Here is an 18,667-nt window from a genome sequence, read left to right as displayed (position 1 = left end):
ATCATCAGAAAGATTAGTGGTTTGGTTCATCAGGCTTGCTTCCTAACTCTATACTACAGTTTAATTTATACATATTATCTCATTTACTGTAATATTGTCTGGGCCAGTACATATGCCTCCTACCTACACAAATTACTCATCATACAAAATAAACGTGACTAGCCAGCTCCTCTAATTACCTGGCTCCATCTGCACCTTTGCTTAAGAAACTCAATATCTTGTCTATTTAGAACATTAATGTACACCAATTATGCACTTTCATCTACAAATATTCATACCTCCCAGACAGTTGACCTAAACACTTCAATGGATTCTTCCAGGTTCATTCTGAAATCCATCTATATAACACAAGACACTGGGATAACCTTCACCCTCCCCACTGCCAGACCTCACATAGTCAATTCTCTATCAGATACAGAAGTACCATACTCTGGAATTCTTATCTTCACATTGCCAAAACATCATCATACCTCAATAACTTCAATCAAGCGAAGTCTTGGAGTCAGCCTGATGATCCAAACTACCCAATAATCCCCTCCATGTAGCCTCTCTCTCTCTCTCTCTCTCTCTCTTTCTCTTTCTCTTTCTCTTTCTCTCTCTCTCTTTCTCTCTCTTTCTCTCTCTCTCTTTCTCTCTCTCTCTCTCTCTCTCTCTCTTTTTCTCTTTCTCTCTCTTTCTCTCTCTTTCTCTCTCTTTCTCTTTCTCTTTCTCTTTCTCTTTCTCTCTCGTATACTGAGTATATCATGTACAATTAGAATGAATATGCTTTGTTTAACTGATTGAACAAACATTTCTTTTTTGTACTCATATTTGTGGTGTGGTTTTCATATAAACCATTTTGGGCTTCCAACCTTAACTACACACCATTTTTACCAGTTTTTTATCTGTACTGTTTTGTCTTTCACTTCTTTCCTTTGGAATGAATAAATAAAACCTAAAAATTTCAAATGATAAATGTAATAAAACCAAAAATGTCTATGTAGTTGTGCCCATAAAATGCCCCCCATAAAAAAGGCTGGGAGCCTTCACGTGTGTAGCTTGTTGTTTATGTTGGCCAATCAAAGCGGCAAAGAAGCTCAATATTGTAGTGAGAGGAATTCAAAGTTAGCAGAATGAGAAGGAGTAGGCCATAACGAGCAACTAACAGGCTAGGCTACCCCAGTCAAGGCAGGAACTGTTATACGGGATGATAAATAACATTGTGGCTTCTACTTGGAAGTTAGCTAGTCTTGGCTATAGCCAAGTAGCATCTCGCTCTCTGCCTCCATCTGCTCGCACCAATCTCACTGGCAACAATAGAGCGCCAGCCTCTCCCTCGCACAGAAATGTGCACAGGTGAAAAAAATATGTTCAAACAACATGCATTTAGAATATCTGGATATCAGACAAAAATGAATGATACTATGTGTATAGTGAAATTATTTCAAACCCCCATCTCTACAGTCCACCCATTATGCCATCATTGACTTGACTATTCACTCTATTTCAATTCCAGCCCACGCAGTCAGGAGATATTCCAATGGTTATTACGGTGATCATGGTCATTTAGCTGGCCAATTACCATCATTGAAAATTCCATAACTGTCACAGCCCTAAGTCCATCTACTATACATTTTAGATCCTGGAATAACCAATGCTTGAAACAACAACAACATCATAGTAAAAGTGTATGTGTCAGAGGCTGAGGCTCTCATTACCTCTATCTTGCCCCGTATGTCTGGGTGGTTGTCGTGGTGCTGGATGTCATCCAGTAGCTGTTGGATGAAGGGTTTACACTGTGTCTCTATGTGGGGGGCCATGGTAGTGGTGGTGGCGGGATGCAGGGCGAGAGACCTGTTGGTGTCTCTCACTCTGGTCTCCCCGGAGCTCCAGCCCCTGTTGTTGTCTCTCTTCCTACTCTCCCTGGAGCTCCAGGCCTCGTCCTCAGACAGCAGGTCACTGAGGGGGCCCGACTCGATGCTCTCATCCAGGGATGGAGCCATGTCGCTGGACGAGGTGGGCGAGAAGTACCCCATCCCCACGTGGAAAGGCCTCTTGTAGGGGGGTTGGAGGGCGTCGAAGCCCAAAGGGGGTTGGGGGCTGCCCGGGCCCTCGCCCTCCCAGTCTGAATTGACCTCAGTTAGCTCCCAGTCGTCAACATCCTGAATGGACTCATGGTGTCCCTGGTGGCCAGGTCTCTGGGCCAGGGTCTCCAGCTTCATAGCTAGCATCTCTGTCTTCTTTAGCTGGGCGGGCAGAGCCAGGAACTCATCTGACCTGAACCAGTGCTCCTTGCTGGGGTTAGAGCTGGCCCCCACTGGGGCTGGGTGGGGGAGGTGGGGGCACTGGGGCTGGATGATACAGACGGCTTCCTTGGTGGGAGAGCGGAAGTCCTCGCTGGAGGCCTCATGGTGGGACTCGTGGTCTGAGGGCTCCCTCATAGGAGAGGGTAGGGAGCTGTCTGTGTCTCTGTCTGTCTGTGGATCCTTCAGGTCCCTGCTGCATCCATTGTTTCCTGAGAAGAGGGTGGGGAAGGAGGAGAGGTCCTGGGGGAAGTGGCCTCCCTGGCCTGCCTCTGAGGAGCTCCTCTGTAGAGGGATGTGAGCGCCAACAGGGCTTCCTTGTCTCTGGTACCCTCCAGCCTCTCTTTGTCTGCTGGCCTGCACGTTCATGCTGTTCATGGCCTGCAGGCTGTCAGAGGACTGGGAGGCGTTGCTGGGGAACACAGCGTTCAGCTCCAGCAGGAACTTGGAGCGATCGGGAAGGTCCAGGAGAGAGGGAGTGCTCCGGCTCAGGTCTGCCTGGAATTGAAGAGAGGGAGGCAGGGTGGATCTCCTTAGGCTGAGGCTGGACTCAGCCTCTCCCTCCAGATACATGGGCTTCTTTGGCAGGACAGGCTGAGTGGGGGACACCTCGTTACTCATGCTGCCCTGAAGGGGCTGCTTGGAGAGTGGAGTGCTCTCGCTCTGGGGCGGATCGCAGTGCATTTTGGGTCCAGGTGCAGGGTTGTTCTCCGCCCCTGTGCTGGAGGGCTTGTCTCTGTGTTTCTCTATAGTGGTACCTGGCTCCTCCTCTTCCTGCTCTGGGACGGCCCCCTGGTTCTGGCTCTGCTTGGCTGTGATGGTCAGCAGGTCCACACTCTGGATGAGCTCTGGGAAGTCGCTCTTTAGACTGGGGTATCTACAGCAGGGCTCCTGCCCCTGGCCCGAGCAGCTGGTACCCTCCTGGTCCTCACTGGGGCTATAGTCGCTGAGCTCATAGGCTGTGATGCCACAGTCCAGGGAGAAGTAGTCCTGACTGCACTTAATGGTCAGCTGGCCGCAGTCGTCCACCTCAGTCAGAGCATCCAGGCGAGCCTGGGGGAGATACGGGAGGAGGGGGGGACACTTGATTAACAAACCATTTAAGTTTACAAAAAATATAACTTAAAATGCTTTAAAAGGGCAATCTACAGTACAAAAAACAACAAAGCGGTCAACATGCCACTGTTTCGGTAAACAGCTGAGGGATGAGGCTGGAGAAATGTAAACACTCAAATTCAGTAAACGCTCTCAAAGATAGCTATGGATAAATGACTGACCATCCATGAGATAAAAATTATAGTTTTAACCATGTTTTTAATATGTACAGTGTTTGTTTATAAACAATGCATTTGTAAACAATGGCGTAAAACAAGCTTATATTTTGGGTTCTGATGGGGTACAACTGTTGAACTAAGCTCATGAGGGATTTAGAAGTTATATTCTTCAAGACTCAAATGGCTGTATGTCATAAATTTTAAGGTAAAAAAATTGATGTATCAATCACAGATTGCGCCTTAAGTAAACCAAATAGGAGTTTGCAACTCCTAACAAGCTGACCACACCGCTCGCGTGCGTGCGTCCAATTAATCCACAGATAAAATGGTAAAATGAGTTTGTTTCTAGTAATCTCTCCTCCTTCAGCTTTCTTCTTCTTCTTCTTTGGTTGTTATATGGCGGTTGGCAACCAACTTTAAGGTGCATTACCACCACCAACTGGGCTGGAGTGTGGACCTCAGTTCATCTTTCAATCACCCACGTGGGTATATGCTCCTAAAAACCAATGAGGAGATTGCACGTTGGTATATGCTCCTAAAAACCAATGAGGAGAAGGGAGAGACGGGACTTGCAGAGCATCAAGTGTCACAAAAATGACCAAGTTCTATTTTAGCGCCTGGCTATACAGACGCTCATTGACGCACACGAGCAGTGTGGGTGCAATGACTGAATAACATGTATGTGTACATTTATTTTGCAACGCACGCGACGCGAGCGGTGTGGTAAGCATGTAACATTGCACATCAATCATTGCACCCACACTGCTCGAACGTGCCAACGAGCGTCTGCGTAGCCAGGAGCTAAAATAGAACTTGGTTCTATTTGTGATGCTTGACAAGTCCCGCCTCTCCCATCTCCTCATTGGTTTTTAGGAGCATATACCCACTGGGTGATTGAAAGATTAACTTTTTTATTTTTATTTTATTTCACCATTATTTAATCAGGTAGGCTAGTTGAGAACAAGTTCTCATTTGCAACTGCGACCTGGCCAAAATAAAGCAAAGCAGTTCGACACATACAACAACACAGAGTTACACATGGAATAAACAAACATACAGTCAATAATACAGTATAAAAAGTCTATATATAGCATGTGCAAATGAGGTAGGATAAGGGAGGTAAGGCAATAAATAGGCCATGGTGTCGAAGTAATTACAATATAGCAATTAACTTCTTTGGGATAGGGGGCAGTATTTTCACGGCCGGATAAAAAATTTACCCGATTTAATCTGGTTACTACTCCTGCCCAGAAACTAGAATATGCATATAATTAGTAGATTTGGATAGAAAACACTCTAAAGTTTCTAAAACTGTTTGAATGGTGTCTGTGAGTATAACAGAACTCATATGGCAGGCCAAAACCTGAGAAGATTCCATGCAGGAAGTGGAAGTGGAATGGGGTGTCTGCTGTCTCTGGGCAAAGTACAGCAGCAGAGTTTGTAAGTGGTCAGCCTGGGGACAGTGAGACTGGAGATGCGCGGTCACGAGAACTCGCCATGTTTTTCTTTCTGTCTTTGAATGAATACAACGTTGCCCGGTTGGAATATTATCGCTATTTTACGAGAAAAGTAGCATAAAAATTGATTTTAAACAGCGTTTGACATGCTTCTAAGTACGGTAATGGAATATTTTGAATTTTTTTGTCACGAAATGTGCTCACGCGTTACCCTTCGGATAGTGACCTGAACGCACGAACAAAACAGAGGTATTTGGATATAACTATGGATTATTTGGAACCAAAACAACATTTGTTGTTGAAGTAGAAGTTCTGGGAGTGCATTCTGACGAAGAACAGCAAAGGTAATCCAATTTTTCTAATTGTAATTCTGAGTTTAGGTGACCCCGAAGTTGGCGGATGTAAAAATAGCTAGCCTGTGATGGCCGAGCTATGTACTCAGAATATTGCAAAATGTGCTTTCACCGAAAAGCTATTTTAAAATCGGACATAGCGATTGCATAAAGGAGTTCTGTATCTATAATTCTTAAAATAATATATGTATTTTGTCAACGTTTATCATGAGTAATTTAGTAAATTCACCAGACGTTTTCAGTGGGTATGCTAGTTCTGAACATCACATGCTAATGTAAAAAGCTGGTTTTTGATATAAATATGAACTTGATTGAACAAAACATGCATGTATTGTATAACATAATGTCCTAGGAGTGTCATCTGATGAAGATCATCAAAGGTTAGTGCTGCATTTAGCTGTGGTTTTGGTTTATGTGACATATGCTTGCTTGGAAAATGGCTGTGTGATTATTTGTGTCTAGGTACTCTCCTAACATAATCTAATGTTTTGTTTTCGCTGTAAAGCCTTTTTGAAATCGGACAATGTGGTTAGATTAACGAGAGTCTTATCTTTAAAATGGTGTAAAATAGTTGATTGTTTGAAAAAATAGTATTTTAGTTGGTTTTGTATTTTGCGCCGTGCGATGCCATTGGCTGTTGGCTAGGGGTTCCGCTGGAATGGTAGATGTGCAGAAGATGAATGTGCAAGTTGGGATACTGGGGTGCAAAGGAGCAAAATAAATAAATAAATACAGTATGGAGATGAGGTAGATTGGATGGGCTATTTACAGATGGGCTATGCACAGGTGCAGTGATCTGTGAGCTGCTCTGACAGCTGGTGCTTAAAGCTAGTGAGGGAGGTAAGAGTCTCCAGCTTTAGTGATTTTTGCAGTTCGTTCCAGTCATTGGCAGCAAAGAACTGGAAGGAAAGGCGGCCAAAGGAAGAATTAGCTTTGGGGTGACCAGTGAGATATTCCTGCTGGAGCGCGTACTACGGGTGGGTGCTGCTGTGGTGACCAGTGAGCTGAGATAAGGCGGGGCTTTACCTAGCAGAGACTTGTAGATTAGCTGGAGCCAGTTGGTTTGGCGACAAGTATGAAGCGAGGGCCAGCCAACGAGAGCGTACAGGTCGCAGTGGTGGGTAGTATATGGGGCTTTGGTGACAAAACGGATGGCACTGTGATAGACTGCATCCAATTTGTTGAGTAGAGTGTTGGAGGCTATTTTGTAAATGATGTCGCCGAAGTCGAGGATCGGTAGGATGGTCAGTTTTACGAGGGTATGTTTGGCAGCATGAGTGAAGGATGCTTTGTTGCGAAATAGGAAGCCGATTGTAGATTCAATTTTGGATTGGAGATGCTTAATGTGAGTCTGGAAGGAGAGTTTACAGTCAAACCAGACAGCTAGGTATTTGTAGTTGTCCACATATTCTAAGTCAGAACCGTCCAGAGTAGTGATGCTGGATGGGCGGACAGGTGGGGACAGCGATCGGTTGAAGAGCATGCATTTAGTTTTACTTGCATGTAAGAGCATGTTGGAGGCCACAGAAGGAGAGTTGTATGGCATTGAAGCTCATCTGGAGGTTAGTTAACATAGTGTCCAAATAAGGGCCAGAGGTATACAGAATGGTGTTGTCTGCGTAAAGGTGGATCAGAGAATCACCAGCAGCAAGAGCGACATCATTGATGTATACATAGATGAGAATCGGCCCGAGAATTGAACCCTGTGGCACGGCCATAGACTGCCAGAGGTCCGAACAACAGGGCCTCCGATTTGACACACCGAACTCTATCAGAGAAGTAGTTGGTGAACCAGGCGAGGCAATCATTTGAGAAACCAAGGCTGTTGAGTCTGCCAATAAGAATGTGGTGATTGACAGATGTCGAAAGTCTTGGCCAGGTTGACGACTACACAGAAATGTCTCTTATCGATGGCGGTTATGATATCGTTTAGGACCTTGAACGTGGCTGAGGTGCACCCATAACCAGCTCTGAAACCAGATTGCATAGCGGAGAAGGTATGGTGGGATTCGAAATGGTCGGTAATATGTTTGTTAAATTGGCTTTCGAAGACCTTAGAAAGGCAGGGTAGGATAGATATAGGTCTGTAGCAGTTTGGGTCTAGAGTGTCTCCCCTTTGAAGAAGGGGATGACCGCGGCAGCTTTCCAATCTATGGGAATCTCAGACGATACGAAAGAGGTTGAACAGGCTAGTAATAGGGGTTGCAACAATTTAGGCAGATCATTTTAGAAAGAGAGGGTGCAGATTATCTAGCCCAGCTGATTTGTAGGGATCCAGATTTTACAGCTCTTTCAGAACATCAGCTATCTGGATTTGGATGAAGAAGAAATGGGGGAGGCTTGGGCGAGTTGCTGTGGGGGGTGGAGGGCTGTTGATCGGGGTAGGGGTAGCCAGGTGGAAAGCATGGCCAGCCGTAGAAAAATGCTTATTGAAATTCTCAATTATAGTGGATTTATCGGTGGTGACAGTGTTTCCTAGCCTCAGTGCAGTGGGCAACTGGGAGGAGGTGCTCTTATTCTCCATGGACTTTACCGTGTTCCAGAATTTTTTTGAGTTTGTGCTACACGATGTAAATTTCTGCTTGAAAAAGCTAGCCTTAGCTTCCTAACTGCCTGTGTATATTTGTTCCTAACTTCCCTGAAAAGTTGCATATCACGGGGGCTATTCGATGCTAATGCAGAATGCCACAGGATGTTTTTGTGCTGGTCAAGGGCAGTCTGGTCTGGAGAGAACCAAGGGCTATATCTGTTCCTGGTTCCACATTTTTTGAATGGGGCATGCTTATTTAAGATGGTGAGGAAGGCACTTTTTAAAGAATAACCAGGCATCCTCTACGACGGGATGAGGTCAATATCCTTCCAGGATACCCGGGCCAAGTCGATTAGAAAGGCCTGTTCGCTGAAGTGTTTTAGGGAGCGTTTGACAGTGATGAGGGGTGGTCGTTTGATCGCAGACCCATTACGGATGCAGGCAATGAGGCAGTGATCGCTGAGATCTTGGTTGAAAACAGCAGAGGTGTATTTGGAGGGCAAGTTGGTTAGGATGATATCTATGAGGGTGCTCGTGTTTACGGATTTGGGGTTGTACCTGGTGGGTTCATTGATAATTTGTGTGAGATTGAGGGCATCAAGCTTAGATTGTAGGATGGCCGGGGTGTTAAGCATGTCCCAGTTTAGGTCACCTAGCAGCACAAGCTCTGAAGATAGATGGGGGGCAATGAATTCACATATGGTGTCCAGGGCACAGCTGGGGGCAGAGGGTGGTCTAGCAAGCGCCAACGTTGAGAGACTTGTTTCTGATTTTTAAAAGTAGAAGCTCGAATTGTTTGGGTACAGACCTGGATAGTAAGACAGAACTCTGCAGGCTATCTCTGCAGTAGATTGCAACACCGCCCCCTTTGGGAGTTCTATCTTGTCGGAAAATGTTATAGTTAGGGATGGAAATTTCAGAGTTTTTGGTGGTCTTCCTAAGCCAGGATTCAGACATGGCTAGGACATCCGGGTTGGCAGAGTGTGCTAAAGCAGTGAATAAAACAGAGGAGGAGGCTTCTAATGTTAACCTGTTAGGGCTAGGGGGCAGTATTGACACGGCTGGATAAAAAACATACCCGATTTAATCTGGTTACCACTCCTACCCAGTAACTAGAATATGCATATACTTATTACATATGGATAGAAAACACCCTAAATTTTCTAAAACTGTTTGAATGGTGTCTGTGAGTATAACAGAACTCAAATGGCAGGTCAAAACCTGAGAGATTCCTTTACAGGAAGTGGCCTGTCTGACCATTTCTTGAACTTCTTTTCCATCTCTATCATTTACTAAGGATCTCTGCTCTAACGTGACACTTCCCACGTCGTCCATAGGCGCTCAGAGCCCGGGAAAAAACAGAATGTCGTCATTCCAGCCCCAGGCTGAAACACATTATCGCCTTTCTCAAGTGGCCGATCAAGGGACACTGGGCTTATGCGCGTGACCCCGACCGCCCCCGCCTTTGGGATTTTTTCCTCTGTTTGCCGAAAAGGAGATTCCCTGTCGGAATATTATCGCTTTTCTACGAGAAAAATGTCGTAAAAATTGATTTTAAACAGCGGTTGACATGCTTCGAAGTACGGTAATGGAATATTTAGAATTTTATTGTCACGAATTGCGCCATGCGCGCGACACTACTTTACTATTTCGGATAGTGTCTGGAACGCACGAACAAAACGCCGCTATTCGGATATAACGATGGATTATTTTGGACCAAACCAACATTTGTTATTGAAGTAGCAGTCCTGGGTGTGCATTCTGACGAAGACAACAAAAGGTAATCAAACTTTTATAATAGTAAATATGATTATGGTGAGTGCTAAACTTGCCGGGTGTCTAAATAGCGAGCCCGTGATGCCTGGGCTATGTACTTAGAATATTGCAAAATGTGCTTTCACCAAAAAGCTATTTTAAAATCGGACATATCGAGTGCATAGAGGAGGTCTGTATCTATAATTCTTAAAATAATTGTTGTGCTTTTTGTGAACGTTTATCGTGAGTAATTTAGTAAAATGTTAGCGAATTCCCCGGAAGTTTGCGGGGGGTATGCTAGTTCTGAACGTCACATGCTAATGTAAAAAGCTGGTTTTTGATATAAATATGAACTTGATTGAACAAAACATGCATGTATTGTATAACATAATGTCCTAGGGTTGTCATCTGATGAAGATCATCAAAGGTGAGTGCTGCATTTAGCTGTCTTCTGGGTTTTGGTGACATTATATGCTGGCTTGAAAAATGGGTGTCTGATTATTTCTGGCTTGGTACTCTGCTGACATAATCTAATGTTTTGCTTTCGTTGTAAAGCCTTTTTGAAATCGGACAGTGTGGTTAGATTAACGAGAGTCTTGTCTTTAAATAGCTGTAAAATAGTCATATGTTTGAGAAATTGAAGTAATAGGATTTTTAAGGTTTTGAAAATCGCGCCACAGGCTGGCAGTGGCTGTTACGTAGCAAGCGTCCCACCTAGCCCATAGAGGTTAAAGTAGCTACAAATATTAATATGTATGGGAAAAACTTCAAATAAATACTTTGTACTGTATTGAAAACCATCTTGTGGCTTTTTCCAAATACCCCGGTATACTGCTCAAGCCAACACGCATTCACGTAGGTCAATGGAGTGGAGCTTGTAGTAACTTTTTAGTGTCTCCCTGTGTCCATAGGGACATGCTGCTGCAGCGGGATCAGAATGTGGCCAGTCTGAGCTGCTGCTGACATTGGAGATTCTGCTCTTCTCTGTGGGCTTCGGTGTCATTCAGGGTGTCCTTTTTCCCCTTTGGTCTTGTCCCAGTCATGGGATTGGTGTGCAAGCGTCCCACCTAGCCCATAGAGGTTAACATGAATGAAACCAAGGCTTTTACAGTTACAGAAGTCAACAAATGAGAGCACCTGGGGAGTAGAAGTGGAGCTAGGCACTGCAGGGCCTGGATTAACCTCTACATCACCAGAGGAACAGAGGAGGAGTAGGAGAAGGGTACGGCTAAAGGCTATCAGAACTGGTTGTCTAGTGCGTTTGGAACAGAGAGTAAAAGGAGCAGGTTTCTGGGTGCGATAGAATAGATTCAAGGCATAATGTACAGACAGAGGTATGGTAGGATGTGAGTACATTGGAGGTAAACCTAGGCATTGAGTAATGATGAGAGAGATATTGTCTCTAGAGACGTTTAAACGAGGTGATGTCACCGCATATGTGGGAGGTGGAACTAAATAGTTGGTTAAGGCATATTGAGCAAGGCTAGAGGCTCTACAGTGAAATAAGACAATAATCACTAACCAGGACAGTAATGGACAAGGCATATTGATATTAGGGAGAGGCATGCATAGCCGGGTGATCATAGGGGTCCAGTGAGTGGCTGGGCTGGCTGGTGATTCAGACAGCTAGAAGGCAGGGGCTAGCAAGCTAGCAGAAGGGCCTTAGAGGGACGTCTTGACGGAAGAAAGTCTGTTTTAGCCTCTGAGGTCCACACTGAGGTGCATTACGCACCTTAAAGTTGGTTACCAACCGCCATATAAAATCCAAAGAAGAAGAAGAAGCATGAAGGAGGAGAGATTACTAGAAATGAACTTGGTTTACCCTTTTTAATTGTTGGAGTAGAGGACCTTGTGTATTCCAGGTAAAATAACAACCAAATGTTCATATCCCAGGACAAATTAGCTAACAACAGCAAGCTAGCTAGCTAAATTGCCATAAATGTTTGCTTTTCGACCGGTCCCCAAATTAGTATAGTTGGTTCAGTGTTCGTTTTGATATTTCAACCTGCGTGTCCTGATCGCGTCTGGTGTAGGAGGACAAAATCAAAATGCGCGTGATGGCGGACGCACACGCGCGAGCGGTCTGGTCAGCGTTTAAGAGTCTGCTATGGTACAATAAATAATATTCCACACCCATGGATTCCTCATCTGTAGTAATTCCTGCATGTACCACAATGTGGTGTGCATTATTTACGTAACAGACAGTAGAGAAGCTGTAATGTGTAATGTCTAAATATTTTTCTCTCTCAAAATGTTACTCTTTTTCCCTGGTGTTTTATGCACGGTGTGTGGGGGGTAGACTGAAATTGCCTAAAAGATTATCCTATTGTAGAGGCCAGGATGTCCAGTGGACAACTGAAGAGACCAGCATGACCAATTGACAGGACATCCAGCGAACACACACATACATCCTTTCTTTGTTCTTTGTAATAATATCATAGAATAAGGCCCGCTCAGAGAGCCAACCTTGGCTAAACATGTTTTAAATGCTCACACTTTATTTCCCTTCAGTTTATACACATAAAAAAAAGACTTCAGTTCACTATAAAATACTAAAGTACTTGCTATAGAATTCTATAGTAAACTGTAGTATACTGTAGAATCCTATACTCCACACTGTAGTATTCCTCAATCGTGTATTTGTATTTTTGTATTCATTATGGATCCCCACTCTTCCTGGGGTCCAGCAAAATTAAAGCAGTTATACAATTTTAAAAACATTACAATACATTCAAAACAGATTTCCCAAACACATTAAGTGTGTGCCCTCAGGCCCCTACTCCACTACCACATATCTATAACACAAAATCCATGTGTATGTGTGTGTACAGTGCCTTGCAACAGTATTCATCCCCCTTGGTGTTTTTCCTATTTTGTTGCATTACAACCTGTAATTTAAACATATTTTTACTTGGACTACATGTAATGGAGATACATAAAATAGTCCAAATTGGTGAAGTGAAATGAAAAAAACAACTTGTTTCAGAAATTTTTTAAAGAAAATTTAAACTGAAAGGTGATGCGTGCATATGTATTCACCCCCTTTGCTATGAAGCCCCTAAATAAGATCTGGTGCAACCAATTACCTTCAGAAGTCACATAATTAGTTAGACTGCACACAGGTGGACTATATTTAAGTGTCACATTATCTGTCACATGATCTCAGTGTGTATATACACCTCTTCTGAAAGACCAAGAGTCTGCAACACCACTAAGGAAGGGCCACCACCAAGCAAGCGGCACTATGAAGACCAAGGAGCTCTCCAAACAGGTCAAGGACAAAGTTGTGGAGAAGTATAGACCAGGGTTGGGCTATAAAAACATATCAGTAACTTTGAACATCCCACGGAGAACCATTAAATCCGTTATACATTTTTTTTAATGAATATGGCACTACAACAAACCTGCCAAGAGAGGGCCACCCACCAAAACTCACGGACCAGGCAAGGAAGGCATTAATCAGAGAGGCAACAAAGAGACCAAAGAAAACGCTGAAGGAGCTGCAAAGCTCCACAGCAGAGATTGTAGTATCTGTCCATAGGATCACTTTAAGCCGTACACTCCACAGAGCTGGGCTTTACGGAAGAGTGGCCAGAAAAAAGCCATCCCTTAAAGAAATACAAGTTTGGTGTTTGCCAAAAGGCGTGTGGGAGACTCCCCAAACATATGGAAGAAGGTACTCTGGTCAATTGAGCTTTTTGGCCATCAAGGAAAATGTTATGTCTGGTGCAAACCCAACACCTCTCATCATCCCGAGAACTCCATCCCCACAGTGAAGCATGGTGGTGGCAGCATCATGCTGTGGGGATGTTTTTCATCAGCAGAGACTGGAAAACTGGTCAGAATTGAACGAATGATGGATGGCGCTAAATACAGGGAAATTCTTGAGGGAAACCTGTTTGTCTTCCAGAGATTTGAGACTGGGACGGAGGTTCACCTTCCAGCAGGACAATGACCCTAAGCATGCTGCTAAAGCAACACTCGAGTGGTTTAAGGGAAAACATTTAAATGTCTTGGAATGGCCTAGACAAAGCCCAGACCTCAATCCAAATGAGAATCTGTGGTATGACTTAAAGATTGCTGTACACCAGCGGAAACGATCCTAGTTGAAGGAGCTGGAGCAGTTTTGCCTTGAAGAAAGGGCAAAGATCCCAGTGGCTAGATGTGCCAAGCTTATAGAGACATACCCTGAGAGACTTGCAGCTGTAAAGGTTTTGACTTTGGTGGGGTGAATAGTTATGCACACAAGTTTTCTGTTGTTTTTGTCTTATTTCTTGTTTGTTTCACAAGAAAAAATATTTTGCCTCTTCAAAGCGATGGCATGTTGTGTACAACCCCCCCAAAATCTATTTTAATTCCAGGTTGTATGGCAACAAAATAGGAAAAATGCCAAGGGGGTGAATACTTTCGCAAGGCACTTTATAGTGTGTATGTTATCGTGTGTGTGTATGCATGTGTCTATGTTTTACTGCTTGAATTAGTTACTTGATGTGGAATAGAGTTCCACTTATTTTATTTATTTAACCAGGCAAGTCAGTTAAGAACAAATTCTTATTCACAATGACGGCATACCCCAGCCAAACCCTAACCCAGACAACGCTGGACCTATTATGCACCACCCTATGTGACTCCCAATCACGGCTGGTTGTGATACAACCTGGAAATGAACCAGGGTCTGTAGTGACACGTCTACCACTGAGATGCAGTGCCTTAGACCGCTGCGCCAATTGGGAATCATGGCTCTGTGTAGTACTGTGCGCCTCCCATAGTCTGTTATGGACTTGAGGACTGTGAAGAGACCTCTGGTGGCATGTCTCGTTGGGTATGCATGGGTGTCTGAAAGTTGTTAGAAAATTGAAGCTCATTGTTCATTGCTTCTGTTGTACTTAGTGAGCATGAAGTTGGGTCCAATTGACGTTACACCATTGGAATGTAACATTGTGTAGTTTTACCTGTTTTATTTTATTAATGATTGATGCTTGTTTGTGTTGATATTAATTGACAATTTCTTATTTGCTTCTGTTGAACAGACAGCTCGGTGCATTCAACATGTCAATACCTCTCACAAATGTAAGTAGTGATGAAGTCAATCTCTCTTCCACTTTGAGCCATGAGAGATTGACATGCATATTATTAATGTTACCTCTCGGTGTACATCCAAGGGCACATCCAATTGGGTACTTGTGTAAGGGTCTGTGTACTGTACATGTAATTCTATAGTGCTTACTATAGAATTTTGTAGTATACTATAGACATGGCTTTTACACAAGTACCATATATGAAGCTGCAAATCTCGAGAAGCTAACCACAAACTTCCTAAAATTCCACTTACGTATGACAAGGCAGCAGAGATAAAACATTTACCATACTAGGCAGCAAAACCAATCCTGTGATTAAAGTTCACCCCCTTTGCAAGAAACTAATGTTTATGACAGAAAGAATTTACATAATTGTGACAGTAAAGTAATGAATGTATACTTAATTAAATCAATGTATACAATCTATAGACCAAGGAAGTTTCACTTTGTACTAGTCTGAGCATCTGGGTGTGACTGCTTGTACCCCGAGCACTCTGTATTGAAGCTATTACCTCTGACTTCAGTCTCCTTTATCTTCACAAAGTCAACTTGTATCTGAATATTTAAGTCTCTACACCGTGATGTGTAGTGGGGCAATATTTTTCTGTGTGTTTACCTGGTGTGTTGTGTACGCAGTGTGTGGGAGTTAGTTTCCCAAACTCAAATTTACCAAAAGCTAAGCCTATCAAATTTTAAACGAGACTGTTGCTCTCTTAGGAGCTTATCTTTGTTATTATGAGTTCAAAAACATCAAACCCATCTCTGCTGTAAAGAGAAAAAATAGGAACTTAAACAGAGAAAAAAAAGGTGTGAAGAGCTGGACTTCCCACTTGACAAGAAAAAGACCAAAGTACTTTTATTTATAGATATACCAATATTACATTTACATGTGATATTTTGGTTATTTAGCAGATGGCCAGACGCTAATAATATCTATTTCACAAGACGCAACGTATAAATACTGCTCTGATCACGATACAGAGGACAGAAACAGATACCCAAGACAAAGACAAACGCCTACACTCATACAGAGTATTTGATCTAAAAAGAAGGAGATGTCTGACTATGTGTTCGCCAGTCCTGACACTACGAGAAGCCGTCGGGTGAAATATCCTCAGTCGGAGGAGACGTGCAATGATTTATACGCTTGTTCAGACATCATTACAGACCTGGGGTCACCAGACAGTGGGTCAGAGAATCAGGGTTCAACTCAATCTGAGTCTGGAGGGGTAAAGCGAGGTGCGAGGCGAGCGGTGATGCGCGGCATCCTGGCTGTGGTGGAACAGGGTCTGAGTGTCCTCCTACTGACAACTCTCATCAGACTACGCTCCTACAACTACTACAAGGACATCAGCCAGAGAGAAAACCAGACGTTACAGTCTGTGTCTCTCCTTAAGACCAACTACACTGAACAGAGACAGTTACAGAGAGAGAAAGACCAGTTACAGAGAGATATAGAAAGATTGGATATGATTATTAGAGGATCCTGTCCACACGGATGGAGAATCTTTTTAGGCTGAGATTTAATTATAGGCTGAGAGCAGACAGGACTGCAGAGAGAGAGGAGCAGACCTGGTGATCGTTAATAATGAAGAGGAACAGAGATTTATCAACAGAATTAATGCAGGAGCATTTGTTTGGATTGGTCTGTCTGATTTAGAGACTGAGGGGATCTGGAAGTGGGTGGACGGCACACCACTGACCACAGGGTACAGGGATGGACAGCCTAATAACCTTGGACCAGGATTGTGTGGAATTCAATAGCCACCGATCAACCCCACTATCAGTATGGAATGACAAGGTATGTTCCATTCCACTGCATTGGATCTGTGAGAAATAAGATTCCCACACTGTATACGGTCTCTGTTTAAGTTGTGTTATAGCAGTCTGATGTTATTTGGTAGAGTAATATTGTTGGTGTCAAGCCACTCAGAACTATATTTGGTAGAGTGGGTCACAGCGGAGAGTGTAAAAGTGCATAATACAGTATGTACTCTTATTTCCCAAAATAAAGTGAATATCATACTGTACAAATGCATCTTTCAATCAATTGTTTAATATGCTACTGTCATGTTGTTTTTTTCTGCTTATGGCTATTCAATAAATCATTGCAACCTGAAAAGTTTTCATGTTTATTGTAGGATAGCGATAGTTGTGTAAAGCACATGCCATGTTAGGGAGGCTGTTAATTATTAACCTGGTGGTGGTCCTGAGAGAAGGCTTGCAGGATGTCTGTCTGTCGGGTGTAGTTTCCGTTGGAGTCCTGGAGGCCCTGCAGCAGCCTCTCCTTCAGTACCAGGACAGAGACACGGAGCTGGTGCCACAGGAGCTGCACACTGCGGATGTCCACGATGATGTTCACAGAGTAGGACAGCAGCTTCAAGGAGAACTCTGTCTCCAGCAACGCGTGGATCTGCTCCACATGGTCCGAGATGTCCTCACAAATGTCCTACACACACACACACACACACACACACACACACACACACACACACACACACACACACACACACACACACACACACACACACACACACACACACACAGGAGAGATGGGACAAATGATAACACTTACACAAGCCTGGCATTGAAGAGATAATTATTGTATTTTTATATGCTTAACTATTCTGAAATAAACGTACACGTTATCTTGACGCTCTACAGACTGAAAAGAGGGCAGACAGACATGATTGTGAGTCTCACTTAGGGCTGTTGCGGTCACCGTATTACCGCAACACCGGCGGTCACGAGTCATGAAGGCAGTCAAATTCCCTGTGACCGATTAGTCACGGTAATTAGGCTTCTCCAAGCTCTGATGTTGCTGATGGTCATTAGTAGCCTACCAAACTTGCTAACTGTCTGGTACTCAGCACTCTATTGTCCCTCTAATCACTCTGACATCAATGCAAATGTGTTCGAAAATCAAACACTTCATGAGGGCCCATGAGCTCATGTTGTGCAACATTTCAATAGGCTATACATTTGCACGAGAAAACAGAGTGATGGCCTCTACTAAAAAGAAGAGGTTCAGCTTTCTATAGGCTAGGCTTACTATATTTATTTCTCAACTCTTCTAATATTAAGCACATTGCTTATATTTACAACAGGAGTATAGTCTACAGTGAGGGAAAAAAGTATTTGATCCCCTGCTGATTTTGTACGTTTGCCCACTGACAAAGAAATGATCAGTCTATAATTTTAATGGTAGGTTTATTTGAACAGTGAGAGACAGAATAACAACAAAAAAATCCATAAAAACGCATTTCAAAAATGTAATAAAATTATTTGCATTTTAATGAGGGAAATAAGTATTTGACCCCTCTGCAAAACATGACTTAGTACTTGGTGGCAAAACCCTTGTTGGCAATCACAGAGGTCAGACGTTTCTTGTAGTTGGCCACCAGGTTTGCACACATCTCAGGAGGGATTTTGTCCCACTCCTCTTTGCAGATCTTCTCCAAGTCATTAAGGTTTCGAGGCTGACGTTTGGCAACTTGAACCTTCAGCTCCCTCCACAGATTTTCTATGGGATTAAGGTCTGGAGACTGGCTAGGCCACTCCAGGACATTAATGTGCTTCTTCTTGAGCCACTCCTTTGTTGCCTTGGCCGTGCATTTTGGGTCATTGTCATGCTGGAATACCAATCCACGACCCATTTTCAATGCCCTGGCTGAGGGAAGGAGGTTCTCACCCAAGATTTGACGGTACATGGCCCCGTCCATCGTCCCTTTGATGCGGTGAAGTTGTCCTGTCCCCTTAGCAGAAAAACACCCCCAAAGCATAATGTTTCCACCTCCATGTTTAAAACGGTGGGGATGGTGTTCTTAGGGTCATAGGCAGCATTCCTCCTCCTCCAAACATGGCGAGTTGAGTAAATGCCAAAGAGCTCCATTTTGGTCTCATCTGACCACAACACTTTCACCCAGTTGTCCTCTGAA

General features: G+C 43.6%; 1 protein-coding gene across 1 annotated transcript in view; it reads right to left on the bottom strand.

Moving 5' to 3' along the window:
• LOC106611224 (A-kinase anchor protein 6) overlaps positions 1–18,667 on the bottom strand; it is a 286,291-nt gene that overhangs the window by 215,733 nt on the left and 51,891 nt on the right. Inside the window, exons 3-4 of the mRNA XM_082955490.1 lie at positions 16,927–17,178; positions 1,612–3,335 (exon numbers count right to left, since the gene is read on the bottom strand). Coding sequence (XP_082811616.1) covers positions 1,612–3,335; positions 16,927–17,178 — 1,976 coding nt within the window. The remainder of the gene's footprint in view (positions 1–1,611; positions 3,336–16,926; positions 17,179–18,667) is intronic.

This window comes from Salmo salar, chromosome 09 (genome assembly GCF_965601325.2).
Source record: "Salmo salar chromosome 09, fSalSal1, whole genome shotgun sequence".
NCBI classification, from domain to species: domain Eukaryota; kingdom Metazoa; phylum Chordata; class Actinopteri; order Salmoniformes; family Salmonidae; genus Salmo; species Salmo salar.
This window is presented reverse-complemented; position numbering and strand designations above follow the sequence as displayed.